At 40.7% G+C, this 14,558-nt stretch overlaps 1 protein-coding gene across 3 annotated transcripts in view; it reads right to left on the reverse strand.

Moving 5' to 3' along the window:
- LOC139468221 (uncharacterized) overlaps positions 1 to 14,558 on the reverse strand; it is a 134,393-nt gene that overhangs the window by 60,608 nt on the left and 59,227 nt on the right. For all 3 annotated transcript variants that reach the window (XM_071250043.1, XM_071250041.1, XM_071250042.1), the window contains exons 25-40: positions 12,876 to 13,108; positions 12,207 to 12,334; positions 11,746 to 11,864; positions 11,337 to 11,528; positions 10,307 to 10,503; positions 9,318 to 9,454; positions 8,895 to 9,013; positions 7,718 to 7,924; positions 6,577 to 6,770; positions 5,108 to 5,969; positions 3,672 to 3,872; positions 2,304 to 2,524; positions 1,775 to 1,893; positions 1,460 to 1,581; positions 847 to 1,038; positions 49 to 281 (exon numbers count right to left, since the gene is read on the reverse strand). In XM_071250043.1, the coding sequence (XP_071106144.1) occupies positions 49 to 281; positions 847 to 1,038; positions 1,460 to 1,581; positions 1,775 to 1,893; positions 2,304 to 2,524; positions 3,672 to 3,872; positions 5,108 to 5,969; positions 6,577 to 6,770; positions 7,718 to 7,924; positions 8,895 to 9,013; positions 9,318 to 9,454; positions 10,307 to 10,503; positions 11,337 to 11,528; positions 11,746 to 11,864; positions 12,207 to 12,334; positions 12,876 to 13,108 (3,476 nt within the window). The remainder of the gene's footprint in view (positions 1 to 48; positions 282 to 846; positions 1,039 to 1,459; positions 1,582 to 1,774; positions 1,894 to 2,303; positions 2,525 to 3,671; positions 3,873 to 5,107; positions 5,970 to 6,576; positions 6,771 to 7,717; positions 7,925 to 8,894; positions 9,014 to 9,317; positions 9,455 to 10,306; positions 10,504 to 11,336; positions 11,529 to 11,745; positions 11,865 to 12,206; positions 12,335 to 12,875; positions 13,109 to 14,558) is intronic.

The raw sequence follows: 14,558 nt of genomic DNA on the forward strand, positions 1-14,558 counted from the left end.
ATGGTTTCTAGAAAACATTATTTTGCAATTGTTCCAAATGGAACTCACAGTTGAGACGACAGTTGGATGAGTTTCTGCATGATGGTGCTCTGGAACTGGTTCAGAACATTCTGGAATCCAGCGACATTGACAAAGTTGTCTGCAGACAGGGAGCTGTTGGTGAGGCTGTTGGCAAATGCACTTATGAGGTTGATTGTCTTTGTGAGATCCGAGGTCAGCTCTGTGGTGTTGACGTTCACAGTGGAGGTGCCTCTTTCAAGTTCACCCATCAGAAGCATCATCTGTATTTGTATCATTCATGTTATATATGTACATGTACTTTTTCCTGCTGGGCTAAAAGAAACAGACTTCATACAGTACGAATTAAGAAATATCAAGCAATATCCAGTAATAATTCCCCATATAATAGCGGCCTCCAAATGAATCAAATCTGGGGCAGGTAAGAGGTTGTCGATAACACCAACAATTTTGTTTGTTTGTGTATTAACGCTGCACTCAGCAATATTCCAGCTATATGACGGCAGTCTGTAAATAATCGAGTCTGGACGAGACAATCCGGTGACTGATATCATGAGCATCGATCCACACAATTGGGATACGATGACATGCATCAACCAGGTTAGCAAGCCTAACCACCCGATGCCGTTAGTCTCCTCTTACGACAAGCATAGTCGCCTTTTACGGCAAGCATGGGTTGCTGCAGACCTATTCTACTCCTGATCTTCGCGGGTCTTATTGGGGTAGGATGACATCAGATTAAGCATCTGATCATCATGTCATCAGGTTGTAGGATGTGGAATCCCCTCTGGGGAATCAAGGGTGTATATGCATGGAGCACACACTGACCTGCTGGTAGAACTGGTACCCCTTGGCAGTGTTGGTGATAGTCTGCCACATGAGGACGGTGGTGTTGATGGAACACATCTGCTGCTGCAGGTACTCCAGGGCAGATGTATTCGTTGGTGTGACAAACGCTTCCCATAATGCACTGCTACAAACAGCAGTACCAGCATCTGGTGACTGCAACAGTTCCTGTAGCTGAAAAGGAAATAGAGTGATTTGAAAAAAAAAGCTTTTGAAACATGCAAGTCTTAATTTAATTTCCTATTAGTTAATTTGGTTCATAAATAGAGTGTTGGTGAGTTTGCTTGTAATGCTGCTTTAAACAGTATTTTAGCTATAGTGTGGTATGTATTATAGCTTATGTCAACCTGTACAAGTTAAGCACTGTCATGAAACTCACAAGCAAATAGTCCTGACCCACCAAGGATGATAATCTGGGTAAGTCTGGGACCAATGATCAGCAGATCCTGTCACAACTAAAGGATGCAACTCTTTACGGAGAATTTTGCTTTATTAGACCATAGACACATGCCAGTTCCTACATGCTTCGTTCAGGCATCAGGCAATCTATAACACACAAGTAATGTATGTTGGTTGAGATGAGAGTGAATCATACCTTGTCTGCTTTGATCTGGAGTTGGAGCAGCTGGTCCAGCCAGAGGGGGTCCGACATGATGGGAAGGAGAACACGACCCAGTTCAGTGTTCCTCACAAGCAGCTCAAGGCTCAGAGGTTGTCCTGTAGCAGGAAACCCATCATCATCAACATCCTAACTGTTATAACAACTAAGAAAGTTGCTGATGAACAAGTAATAAGCTACACATGGCCTTCTTTCAATGTTATTGAGAGGAATGCATACTATTTTAAATACTAAGACAATTTTAAACATAAAATATTATCTTGGAATAATCAGAAAGATAAGAGCTATGACCTGATATTGTTTCGAGGTTGTCGTTGAAGTACTTAAGATACAGGTCCATGATCTTGAGGGAGATAGCCACAGTTTTCCAGTCAGATGTATTCCTAAGACTCTGTTGTAAGGAATCCAACCTGCAAAACAAGATTGAAGTTAGGGGCGGATCCAGGATTTTAAAAAATGGGTGTTCCACTTGGGCCATTTGTAGCTTCAATGGGATGGGACGGGACGGGACGGGACGGGACAGGACGGGACGGGACGGGAAGGGACATGATGGGTCGGCAGGGCAGGGCAGGGCAGGGTATGGTATGTGGGGTAGGGTAGGGTATGGTATGGGATGTGGGGTAGGGTTGGGTACAGGGGTTCCCACCCAAAAGCCTACCCCAAAAATCATGAACAGTATATGTATGCGCCCCCCAACAAATCTATGTTACCTCACGGGATTCATGTGACGAGCATAGCCAAGTGTTTGATAACAGATTTAAGATAAAGCTAAAAAATGTTTACATTGTATTCAATCTATCCTAATGCAATGTTTACTTACAAAGTGTTTATGTAAGCAGGGTAGTCCCTCATGGCGGCAGCTGATTGTTGCTCCAACGCTTGAAGCAACGCGGTCATGTTCACCTGGGCCAGGCGTTCAAGGTCATAGTCTCCAAAGCTGACATTTCTTACACCTGTCAGCTCCATGATCTTATTGTTCAACTGCTGGTATACTGCCATGTAGGATGTCATGTTGAATGGCTGACGTCCTGTCTGCTGGAACTGTAGGAGAAAACAAACAATTTACATTTCTGTTCTTAGTGACTGAGTTCAATGTCCTTAGAACTAGGGCTGGGATGGATAACTGGGTCAGGTGGGTGCTGAGTAGGACCCAGGTACCAACAGGACTACCCGGACCCGTGGTAAGTCACGTGATTATATTGTTTAACAATCCTGACAGTGCAACACGTCAGTTTTAAATCACACACATTCAAGTACACACACATCTTCTTCTCATGTAGCCGCATTCAGCCACCAAACGCACAGGCTGCGGCCACCTAAACAAGTCTCCTGGTGGTAATTTAGGCCGGTAATCAACCAAGCACTAACGGTGACGTGATACCAGTACACAGGATATTTAAAGTCCTTTGCCCACGCACGCAAAAAAACGGGTACTGTAGTAGGAATTGAAAATCCATATCCCAAAGAGGCCACCCTGACTGTTTAATGGCAAAAATTATCTAGAACTCTATGGTTACACTATAAGTGACAAATTTCACATTTCTTTCCGACTGTGCAAACATCCCTTCTGACATTATATGTTTGCATAAAGATAAAACTTCAGTGTATGCATGACCAGATCATTTTATACCTGTATCTTAATACATTTTGACAGGAGTATGGTCAAACATTTCCCAATCGGACATTTTGTACCTATCTCTTGAGACCTACAGCTGGTACCTGGGTAGGGTCGGGTAATAGAGGGGTGGGTACCCGGGTAGTAAATTTGAACTCATCCCAGCCCTACTTAGAACAGTACCGGTATTTAATCTCATCATGAGTGTCAGCTTAATGTGGGAGGAGAGATTGAGTGATGTAGGTCTTAGATGTTTACCACTGTTGACACCTAGAACATGGATATGTTGTTGACAAGCCAAGGAGCAGTATCAAGGCAGATCTGGGACCCATGAGCACAATTTAGGGAGACTCCTCTGCTAGGTGAATTGCCGTGCGTCGAGGACTGAACCACCTCGAGATGTGCCTCAGTTTGTGTTCTTTGAGTAAAGACAAAAATATCAAACCTGTCAGACCTGTCAATAGTTTGGTGTATTTTCTGGACTTTTGAGGGAAATGAAGTGCACATTTTCACAGAATTTCTGCATGTGGAAAAAAAATGTACATTTGATGCTTGCCATCTTTTCTCACTTACTTTTGCAATTAAAGCTGATACCATGAAGTTTGAGTCAAGCTCTGAAGCCATGTTGGTGAAGTTGAGTCTACAGAGTTTGGGCAGGAGACTGGATAGGTTGAAGCCAGGGGCCACATTGAAATATTGCAGGAATACAGTCTCGTCACAAAACAAGGTGGCAAGCCGTTGTGGGTCAGCGACAAAAGCAGAAAAGGCCATTGACTGAAATATAATCATGGTCAAAGTATTGTCATGGTTGCATGGTTAAAAATTGTAATGACAGAAAAGAAGCATCTAAATAGAATGTGCTTGAGACAAAAGTGCCCAGGAATAATAACATTGCTGTTAATATAAACTAAGTATTTTTAAGGATGGACTAATCCAGGTTTTGTATTTTCCATTGTTACAGAAAGTGATCGTGTATCTGATACACTGTTCTTGACTCTATCAGAGAGATGATGCTTGAGGACAAATCCAGTCCTGGACGAATTCCACGATTACGCAATTGCAGAAAGATTTGTAGAAAATGTAACTTACCACAGAATCGCAGAATTTGGATTTTTTATCAGTAGATATTATTTCCGAGCTTTTCTATCAAATTTTGCACTCGAAAGATGCCCAAACAGTAAAGATACAATTCAAACTTACAAAATATGAATCCTTCCATGAAACAAAATTTGAAATATATCAATCTCACTTAAATGTTCCCGTGGGATTAAGACAATGTTTACATCTAACCATAAATAAATATCAGACACTATGCATGTGTATTTGCATATTTTTAAGTCTTGAAATGTTTAAATGCAAGATATTAGAAGCATATTTTAAAAGAGTTTGTATTAATATTTGAGGGGGAAAAGGTTTGAAAATGCTTTGACTGCAGAATTTACTACATTTGTAATTTGTAACTTTAGCCGCAGATTTATATTAATTCACCATAAATGTTTTTGATAATTTTACTGCAGAATTCATCTGGGACTGAAAATCACACTCATAGGTAAACATGTTCATGTCTGATAACACTCAAGCAAAATGCTCTGAACAGCTGGAATTTGATAGTTTGTCTTGGTTAAACATCACATGGAAGCAAGATTCAGTTGCATTTGGTATTTTGAATTATGTTGTTATGTATCACTGAAATAGTTATCTTGTTTAAAATCAGACACAATCAATCTGAGTGGATGAGTTGAACACACTGTCCCTTATATAAGTGTCAGCTAAATCTGTGAGGAAACCTAACATGCATTCCTAGATGTGGATCAGTTTGGTGAAACTCATGAAAACTGTATGGTGCTGACAGACTAAGGATCTGAAACCATGACTTGGCTAAGGGAGGCTACTTTGCAGAACAAGTCGCAGAATGGTGGATCCAGCATTTTTAAAAGGGAGGAGTCCACCATGAACCAAGTTTTGAAAAGAAATATCATCATGATATTTATAACAAGTATTATTCTCACCTGTGAATTCTTCAACTGTACTGAGGCAAGCGCTGTGATGGGATCGGGCCTCAGATGGAGCATAGTATTGATCAAACCAGTGAAGGTCGGACTTCCACTGAACACTGACCCAAGGTCAAGTGTCACACCATTTACTGCCATCTTCTGGAAGAGGTCATTGAGGAAGTTGAGGACAAGTGAAGCCCCATTCATGTATCCGTCCACAGCCTGGAACTCAGAACTGTTCCCAAACACTTGAGCCATAGCATTGTAGACGGTGACTAGGTTCCACAGGTTGGTCTCGTTGTAAGCTGTCTGGAGAATAGCAAGGCTAGCACTCACATTGAAGGCTGGTGGGTTCTGAATCAGATTGTTGATGTTTTGGGCAAGCATTTGAGACTGTGATAAAATGAGCTTCCAGTCAGGAATAACTGACATGTTGCTCAATCCTGCAATGACCCTCTCAAGGTCAAGATTTCTGACAAGGTTAGCAACCATGATGGATGTGTTTTGGCTGCAGATGGCTTGTGTGAAAGCAGAGAAGTTAAATGTCGCTGGAAGAAGTAGGATATCTCTCCAAACAACTGGTGAGGTACACACATTACTAGATGTGGGATCGAGTAGCGCCCGAGTGAAAAGCTCGGTATCTTTCACTGGTGCTGTCAACACTGTCTCCAGCATGTCGCCCCTCAATCCTAAGGCTGTTATCACATCCCTTAGGATGGGGACCTGATCAAACATGGATGTGACAGTCAGACTCTTGTTCTGGAGACCGACTATGTTCTCATTGAGCAGTCTCATCACAGCCTCCATCACTATCCCATATTGACGGAATGGTTCTTGCATCATCAGCGGACCCAACCTGGTCAGTAGGCTCTCAATCCTGAGAAAATAATGATTAGTGTCATTCTTTAGTTACCTAAGAAATAACCATCCATGACTCTTAAATGACTGCACTGTTAAATAATATTCACACACTCACACAGACTTCTATTATAAAATACTTCCTCAGTGTTATCATAATGAATGAAATAATAGACTTTTTGCTTAGTAAGCAATATTACATTTCATTCAAAGTAGCAGAGTTTGGTCTGGATTGACTAGCAGCTAGAATGATCACTTGTAGGCCTGAAGATAATTGTTCACAAGCTCAGGAAGGCCATAGCATTATGACAGCATGTTGGTTTACACTACAGTCAATTATATTCACGTAAAAGCACCATGACCTTGAAATAATCCAATCTGGACCAGGCAAACTAGTAGTTGCTAAAGCATGTGCAGTGGTCAGTGCAGCGGTCAGTGCTGTGGTCAGATCCTCCTTTTAGTGAAGTCATGTCAGCAGTATTTCAATTGTATTTTCGGCCAACATGTTAATGTGTTAGTAAGCATATTTCACCTCTGTCATGGCAAACAACAAAATGTATGATCTGTACGATCACAAGTTAAGTTGGTCTTAGTTGAATTTTCTTTGACAAAACTGTCCCACTTACTCAGCATTGATAGCAGCAGGATCTTGTCTAGCCATGGCATATTGCTCCAGCATGTTCAGCCAGTAGGATCCATTCTCCCAGTTGGCCGGCAAGACGACCGTGGGAGGCATGTGAACCCACCGGGTCACCAGCTCATACACACGCTGGAACTTAGCCCCAACTCCCAGCCAGTCTATTTGTTCTGATCCATTTGCCTACATAAACATAACAGTCATCAACACTTGCGTGAACAGAGTCAAGTACATGCCTGAAGCTTCAGTACCTCAATTCACCTAGATTAGCTTCGACAAAACTCTGAAGTAACTACAAATTAAGTATTTCCATCAATGTTTGAAATAATTCTTAAACCAACAGTCAGGCAGGTGACTCATAGATAGTGCCTATTTCAAAGTTACAGACATTCAGACATTATATATTGAAAATTGCGAAAAATAAGAGACAAATTGAAAATTGCGAAAAATAAGAGACAAATTGCATCTTGATTAAGTTGAAATAATACAAACAATTACTTGAGAATCTATGAGAAGTAATGATAAAACTGAATACATAAGTTGTCTTAAAGTCATCTGCCAGAAAGTTGGGCAGGTGGAGGAAAATTTCATTATAGTCTGACAGAAAAGTTACGGTGAGCAGGCCATTATTTCGGACACTGTTTCCATTTCCAGGTTTCCACATATTCCAAACATCCTGTTTCCTCATATTCCAGCCTCCCCACCCCACCTCACCCGACTTCCATACATTGTTTATATCATGAAAATGTTTCTATTATTTTATATTATTAAAAATAAAAAAACAAAAATATCTAATCATTGGTGAGTGAGTGAGTGAGTGAGTATGGTTTTACACTGCTTTTAGCAATATTTCAGCAATATCACGGCGGGAGACACCGGAAATGGGCTTCACACATTGTACCCATGTCGGGATCTAATCACTGGTATCTAATCCAATTACCAAGAGAGAAAATCAATATTTTCAGACTTTCATCAAAAAGACTTTTTGATATTTAAAAAGGATTTAGGGAGGTAATGTTCTCACTGGTAGATGCCACAGATTATGACCTATCTATAAGACCATAAACCAAGATCGCTACAAAACTGGCAGTCAAAAAAACATTTAGAGCTATACTGTAAGATTAACACACCACTCTCTGTATTCTTGGTATATCAAAGGCAGCGTAGACCTCGGGTTCCAGTTGTGTGATATTGATCCCACAAAAGCCGCTCTGAAGCTTGGACACATCAAAGGTGACACCCCGAGGTACTACCAGGTACTGGGAGATGTTGGCGCCGGGCCAGCACAGGGTCATGAAGACCTCGGTCACATTTGTCATTGCAAACAAAGGCGTCATCTGGAATGTGTGAAGTGAAGTAATATAAATTCATGATGTCAGGGAAACATGAGCTCATGACAGACACCTGTCTGCAACTCATGACATGCATACTTAATCTACAAGTCACTTCAATTCAGAGTACTCAACGGAGGCAAAGAACAGAGGCAGATACAGAAAACAAATGTAAAATATATGCAAATTCAAATCCAAATTCAAATCCAAAGTGACAAGAGACTGGTCATTCATTACAAAGGGTGGTGGACTGGTGGGATTGGTATCAGGTCTGTACAGGGATCAAGAAATGTTTTTTGGACAATCGGCATTTGCATTTTGGCACACAAAAATCATATCTGAGGTGTTGGATGAGTCATGCATGAACAAAAAGGATTTGTTTCGAATAATCCTCTTTCACATTCTACGATGGACAAAGGCAGTACACGACCGATCTCCATGTGCTTAACAATATTTGGGAACTGATCGGGCAATTTGTTGGGCTGGCAACAAGTTCTTTCACAATTTCGTCTTCGATTTGCTCTGATATGAGTTCTCTAAACTCAGATACGGCAGTGTCTTCTCTGCAGAGCTTTGAAGTTATCCCTGCTCCATTTACCTCGGCCAAGACATTCAAGGACTCATACTTGCCCATGGCAATGCACTCCTCTGAAATATAGCGTCGTCAGCTTGTCATTCAACGAAAGTTTGTAAGGGTTCTTCATTGAAATTGGTCTCTGATGTGGTGGCCCCTATATGCTCTTTTCCATCAGCATGGTCTGACAGGGCGGTTTTCCTGAAGATATTTTGCTTCCCATCCCATGTTTGGGAACATTGTTTTCCCACCCACCTCTATAATAAATTACTAGTCCTCGAGTAACATTATTCCATAACCATCATAAGTCTACGTCCATGTATCGGAGCCATGTAGACCTATTCTGACCCAGAATTCCCCAGGGTACAAGAGAGGTATCATTGAATAGGTCATGGAGCTCACCTTCTGAGAGTTGAGAGACTCCATGAGCACCACCAACACTCCAGGTTCCTGCAGCAAGTCTATCATGGCTTGAAGCTGAGGGGATTGGGGGAAGATATCTCGGGGGGCAAATGAAGTTGCTGAAAAGGAGATCAAGATAAGATAAGGCTCCATTGCAAACTATAAGTAAGAGCAGTTTGAAGGAATGACCCTCACTGGACTGAAACGTGTTCAACCCTTGTTCAGAAAAACTTTAATGTTTTGTCTGCCAAAATACCAATATATAGTGAATGAAAAAATAGTTAGTCAGAGAAAACTTACTAGGTGCATGATTAAGTATAACTTCCAAACATTCCATAGGTATCAAATCTTCAGTAACAGCACTATACTGTGCTCCAGTGACATGCAGGTTTTGTCAAGCAAACCATCTTTCACAGAACCTACCATTCTCCAGGATAAGCACTCGATCTAAGATGGTCTCCAAGACAATCATTACAATTTCCATCGGTTTCAGCTGACTACGAAGACCAGGGACACTGGAGACTATGTTTTGTGCAAGGAGAAACATAGACTTTGGAGACCTGTAGTAATATATGATTCAAGGGTAACTTATCTTCATAAAGAAATGAAAGCATAAACATGTTTTTGAATGTAACACCTTATTACTGATTATACATATCCATTCAGAGTGAATGCTGTTTTATTCTCAAGTCAGCATTCTTCCAGCTGTAATAGAATTGTCTGGAAAACACTGAATCTGGCAGTCAATGCATGGCTTGTCTTCCCCAGCAGGGCAAGGCGATGCAGCCTTCACATGGATAGGTATGACATTCTTTCTAGCAAATATTAACTAAATTTAACACTGATTATGTTCCATCATGTCTGTGTTTTTAATTGTTAAACACCACACTCAGCAATATTAACTTCACCTTACAGCAGCCTGTAATAATCGAATCTGGACCAGACAAACCAGTGGTTGATACTATGAGCATACAATGACACATAATCAACCAAGTCACCAAGACTGAAATTCAAAGCCCAAATTTGCCTCCCACGACAACCATGGGTTACTGGGGAACTGGAATGTCCACAGGGGAGTAGGGTCAATAAACAAATTATTTCAAACGTACAGAATTCTATGGAAGTCCATATGAGCCATATCATATTTCAAGATAAGTTGAAATGTCAAGTTATCATGTTGAAAGTTCAAGAATATACACTTAATGCTTTAACATTTATATGCAATTGAAATTTCAAGAAATAATAAAGATATATCTGTAATGGACTTTCATAGAATTCTTTTATACCCAGCAGAAAAACTGTATAAATCTCTTTCTGTTGAAGGAGTGTATGAAAGAGAAAGTCGTTGGCATCAAAGGCATGCTGGGAATCATGTAACACTGGAATTATTCTCTTTAAGAATCTGTTCTTACATAAGGGTAGTAACTGACTGGTTCAGGTATCCCCCCATCCTCTCAATCACAGCCGTCCATGTGGCCGCATCAAACAACCGAGGCAGGCCCTGCAGGATTCCATAAGTTGTGTTTCCATTGGTCAGTGTCTCAATAAGTTTCATCATCGTAAGAGGCAAGGCAGTCACATTCACTGGTTCAGTCATATTGCCAGAAATCTGTAACACATGAGCACAATGGCTGTATAGGCACCGGATGCTGGGAGCACCTGAATCATAGACTTGTGTGAACACTGCAATATTAACACTGAGTGAAAGTTGTTTCACTCTGCACTGCACAATATTCCAATTTGTAATTACTGTATTCGACGTAATAAGCGCTCCACTCTAATAAGCACCCATGGTGATATTTGCTTATATATCAGCTAGTAAACAATCCCAATTACCACCTCTTCCGATTGATCAAAGTACACAAGATTTATAATCCGCACAGACTTTTCTTTTGTATCATTTCAGGTACATAAACCTAGAAATTTACGATCTTTCAACACATTTTTTTTTTACCAAAGTTTTATTCTACTAAGAGCCCCCTATTTCTAATTTTGAGAGCAACCTGGGCGCTTATTACGTCAAATACGGTAATCGAGTGTCGGACTGGCGAATACATGGTTGATGGTGTCAGCAACAATTAGTGGTAGGATGACAAACAGTCATTAAGTTTTACACACTGTAACTGAACAAACGACAGTATCAGACTTCTGGGACTACAAACTAGAAATTGTGATTAAGATTGAGCTCAGCTTCTGGTCAAATAATACAAATTAGTACTAAATCAATGCTGCCAGCATTGAGGCATTATATTTCTTAAGAGACTAACCCTCTTTAGTTGTGCCATTTATAACTTTCCCTCCACAAGTTTTCCCAAATTCATGTGACCCGTTTAATTCCAAGAATATTTATGACTATGGTATCATTAGGACTATGTAAGTATAGGAGTTGCAACAATAGTATGAGTTACAGCAGTGTTAGTGCTAAGATCATGTGGAACCTACCAAAGCAGTGAGTCTATCACTCCCAGAATAACGCTGGGACTCCTCCATGAGAGCTGTGATGTTGATGGTACAGATGGTCCTTAAGAACGGCGCCATGCTGAACTGCAGTGTTGGGGGAATAGAGAATAGATTGGCAGGGTCTGTTCCACAGAATGTCTCAAATGACTGCATGGCTGCGCTCCACCGAGCAGTCTGAAACAAACACAGGTTCTCAGTAGGCAGTTTATTCATATTCCCACGGTGTTCATTTTGCATGTTGATTATTTGATTGTTGAAATCGAAGATACCTAATTTGAAAAAAAATAGTTGGATCTTTTGTAATTTATTGTGAGGCTCCAATAACTGTGTCCTCTTTGACAGACAGGGTGGTAGCTCGGGAAGTCTGGCTGTAAGTGTGACCTTAACTGACCTTCTCTGATGCAACCAGGTTGGTGTACAGTGTGACCTCCAGGACAAAGGGGATGTCATTCATCAGCTGCACAATCTTCAGCATGTTCGGGTAGTCTTGCAATGACTCATTCAGAGGTTCTGGCAATACACCATATGAAAATAAGACACTTATCAACTGGAGTGTCAGCTTAATGTGGAGGAAAGCCCGAAATGATGCAGGTCTCAGACGTTTACCACTTCGGTGAAACCCTCGAGCATGGGTATGGTGCTGACAAACCTAGAAACATAATCGGGGCGAACCAGGATTCGAACATTCCACATTCCACATTCAACAGACACTGTGACCATCATGTCCCCCCTTCAGCTGCTTCTCACAAATGATCAATTCCAGACAGATAGAAAGAACTCAGCATTCATAACAAATGGCACTTATGATAGGCAATTGTTGCAATATTTATATGACAATCAAACACATAGTACCAAAGTTCCTCTGTATCTGGCTGAGCATGATTTCTCCCATGACCTCCATGTACTTCATTGCTGTTCTGGCCTCTGGAATATCACCAAGGCTAGTGAGCATCATCCGCAACTGCATCTCCATCGCAACTCTGAAATGAGTAATACCGGTAATATATCTCTCACACAGCCAAACCACGAGTTATAATAAATCTCTTACACAGGGCTAGAGTTTGAGTGATAATAAATCTCTCACACAGGGCTAGAGCTTGAGTTATAATAAATCTCTCACACTGGGCTAGAGTTTGAGTGATAATAAATCTCTCACACAGGGCTAGAGTTCGAGTGATAATAAATCTCTCACACAGGGCTAGAGTTTGAGTGATAATAAATCTCTCACACTGGGCTAGAGTTTGAGTAATAATATATATATCTCACACAGGGCTAGAGTTTGAGTGATAATATATCTCTCACACAGCCAAACTTTGAGTAATAATAAATATCTCACACAGCCAGAATTTGAGTGATAATATATCTCTCACGTGGGTGTACAAGTATCACTTGTCCCCAACTTGATTCAAATAAAACTGTATTCTGCAACTGCCCCCCTGTCCGGTAGGCTGGCTACGGCACTGGTACTATACATAGAGATAAAAACGCCCGGAAGAAATTTGGGCATTGAAGCATACTAACCCTGGGTTCTGGTACTTGCTGAATATAACATTCATGTCCTGCAGGAAAGTCTCCCCAAGTTCAGTATAGATGGTAGCATTCATCCAGTTGTTGTTTGTGAAGAATACAATATTGGGCGGGTTCATGATAGTTCTGTTGAGCAGATCCATGAATGTTAGTTGGTCGGAGATGAGAGTGGAGGCGTTAACCCGAAGCTGTTCGACTGGGATTGTGTTCAGTGATATTCCCGTTATCTGAAAAAAATGATATTTTAAGACTTCGGTAGCGATTTGCCGTTACGGTGGTATGAATGTAAAGCTGGTGTTGCGCACTAAGTTCACACACTGCATACTTCGTCATTAACAGAAACAAATGTAAATGGAACAACATGAGGGTCATGCGGTATAATGCATCGCAAGCCTCGCCCACTCTTTTATCAGCCAATCAGGAAGTAGTAGTCCGCTAATGGGTGTGGCCCATTGTCTTACGTTTATGACAACATAAATGCTGAGCGATTTACTTGGCTGGCCAATCAAATGCCAAGGAATCACCAGCAGTCTTTTCATGATGAATAAAGGGACAGAAATGACGTGAATGTGTGGCTTCTTGTATCAGTCCGCACTTATACTGGTTTTATAGTCCTATTCTACTGAGATGCCATGCCAAAGTGTCATATGGATACCCCACTCAGATACAGTATACTGACTCCGAACCAATTAGTCCTTGTATCATGCCCTTGTTGTTGAACGCCAGGCAGGGTAACAACAAGTACCATTAGTAGCAGACGGATCATGACTGATATTGTGCGTAATTAGTGAGTGAGAGGAAGAGTATGGTTTTACGCCGCAGTAATATCACGGCGAGGGACAGCAGAAATGGGCTACCCGCCGCCCCTGTGAGTAATGATGTGGACAGGGTTAGAAGTTATGCTAGTAGTGCCAGTGATAAGGGATCTTTTTGTCTTGTTTCAATTCCGTGTTAGCAGCATAATAATCATTACTTTCTGGAATGACTATGCTTGAGGAGGTGATCCCCTTCAAATACAGACATTGTTGTACTTATTTATTATTTTACCAAGTGCCAGTATTAGATAACTTCCTCCTTTTTAAGTGATCTGCAAAGATACTGTAGACTTTGGGTTAATGGTTCCACAAAAAATATTATCTCAGAGTGTAATTTAATTTTTTTTAAATGCCTGTATGTCATATATTTCTAGTTGTTTATTAAAAAAAACCTTGAGAAGAGTAAAAACTAAAATGCCAAATTGTTTGAAATTGTATCGTAATAAATACCATTGAAGTGTTTATTTTTACAAAGGTTTAGGGCGGGCTCTTTTTAGAAGCATTAAGCCCATAGCCAAATGTTAACTTGTAATATGGAAGCCGCCTCAGGAACATCTACATATATATTGCATGCACAGACATGTCAGCGTGTTATCAGGATTGCATGAGGTGATTCCCCGAAACACGTTTAAAAGAAACGTTTTGACAAAAATATATAAACAAACAGATGTGAAGGTATATGTTTTCAATCAAACACATTTATAAATAGTTTTGTTGTACTTTTGCAACATTTAGGCAGACTCTTCAAGAAAATAAATTTGTCTGGCCTTATCCTAATCATCGTAGCATGCTCTTGAAATGCTTTAGTTTTAATCGTCATAATGTAATTTTTTAAATAGCCTTATTTGTAATCTCATAGGTA

The sequence above is a fragment of the Haliotis cracherodii genome, unplaced genomic scaffold (genome assembly GCF_022045235.1).
Source record: "Haliotis cracherodii isolate W230 unplaced genomic scaffold, xgHalCrac1.p SCAF_2, whole genome shotgun sequence".
Lineage (NCBI taxonomy): Eukaryota > Metazoa > Mollusca > Gastropoda > Lepetellida > Haliotidae > Haliotis > Haliotis cracherodii.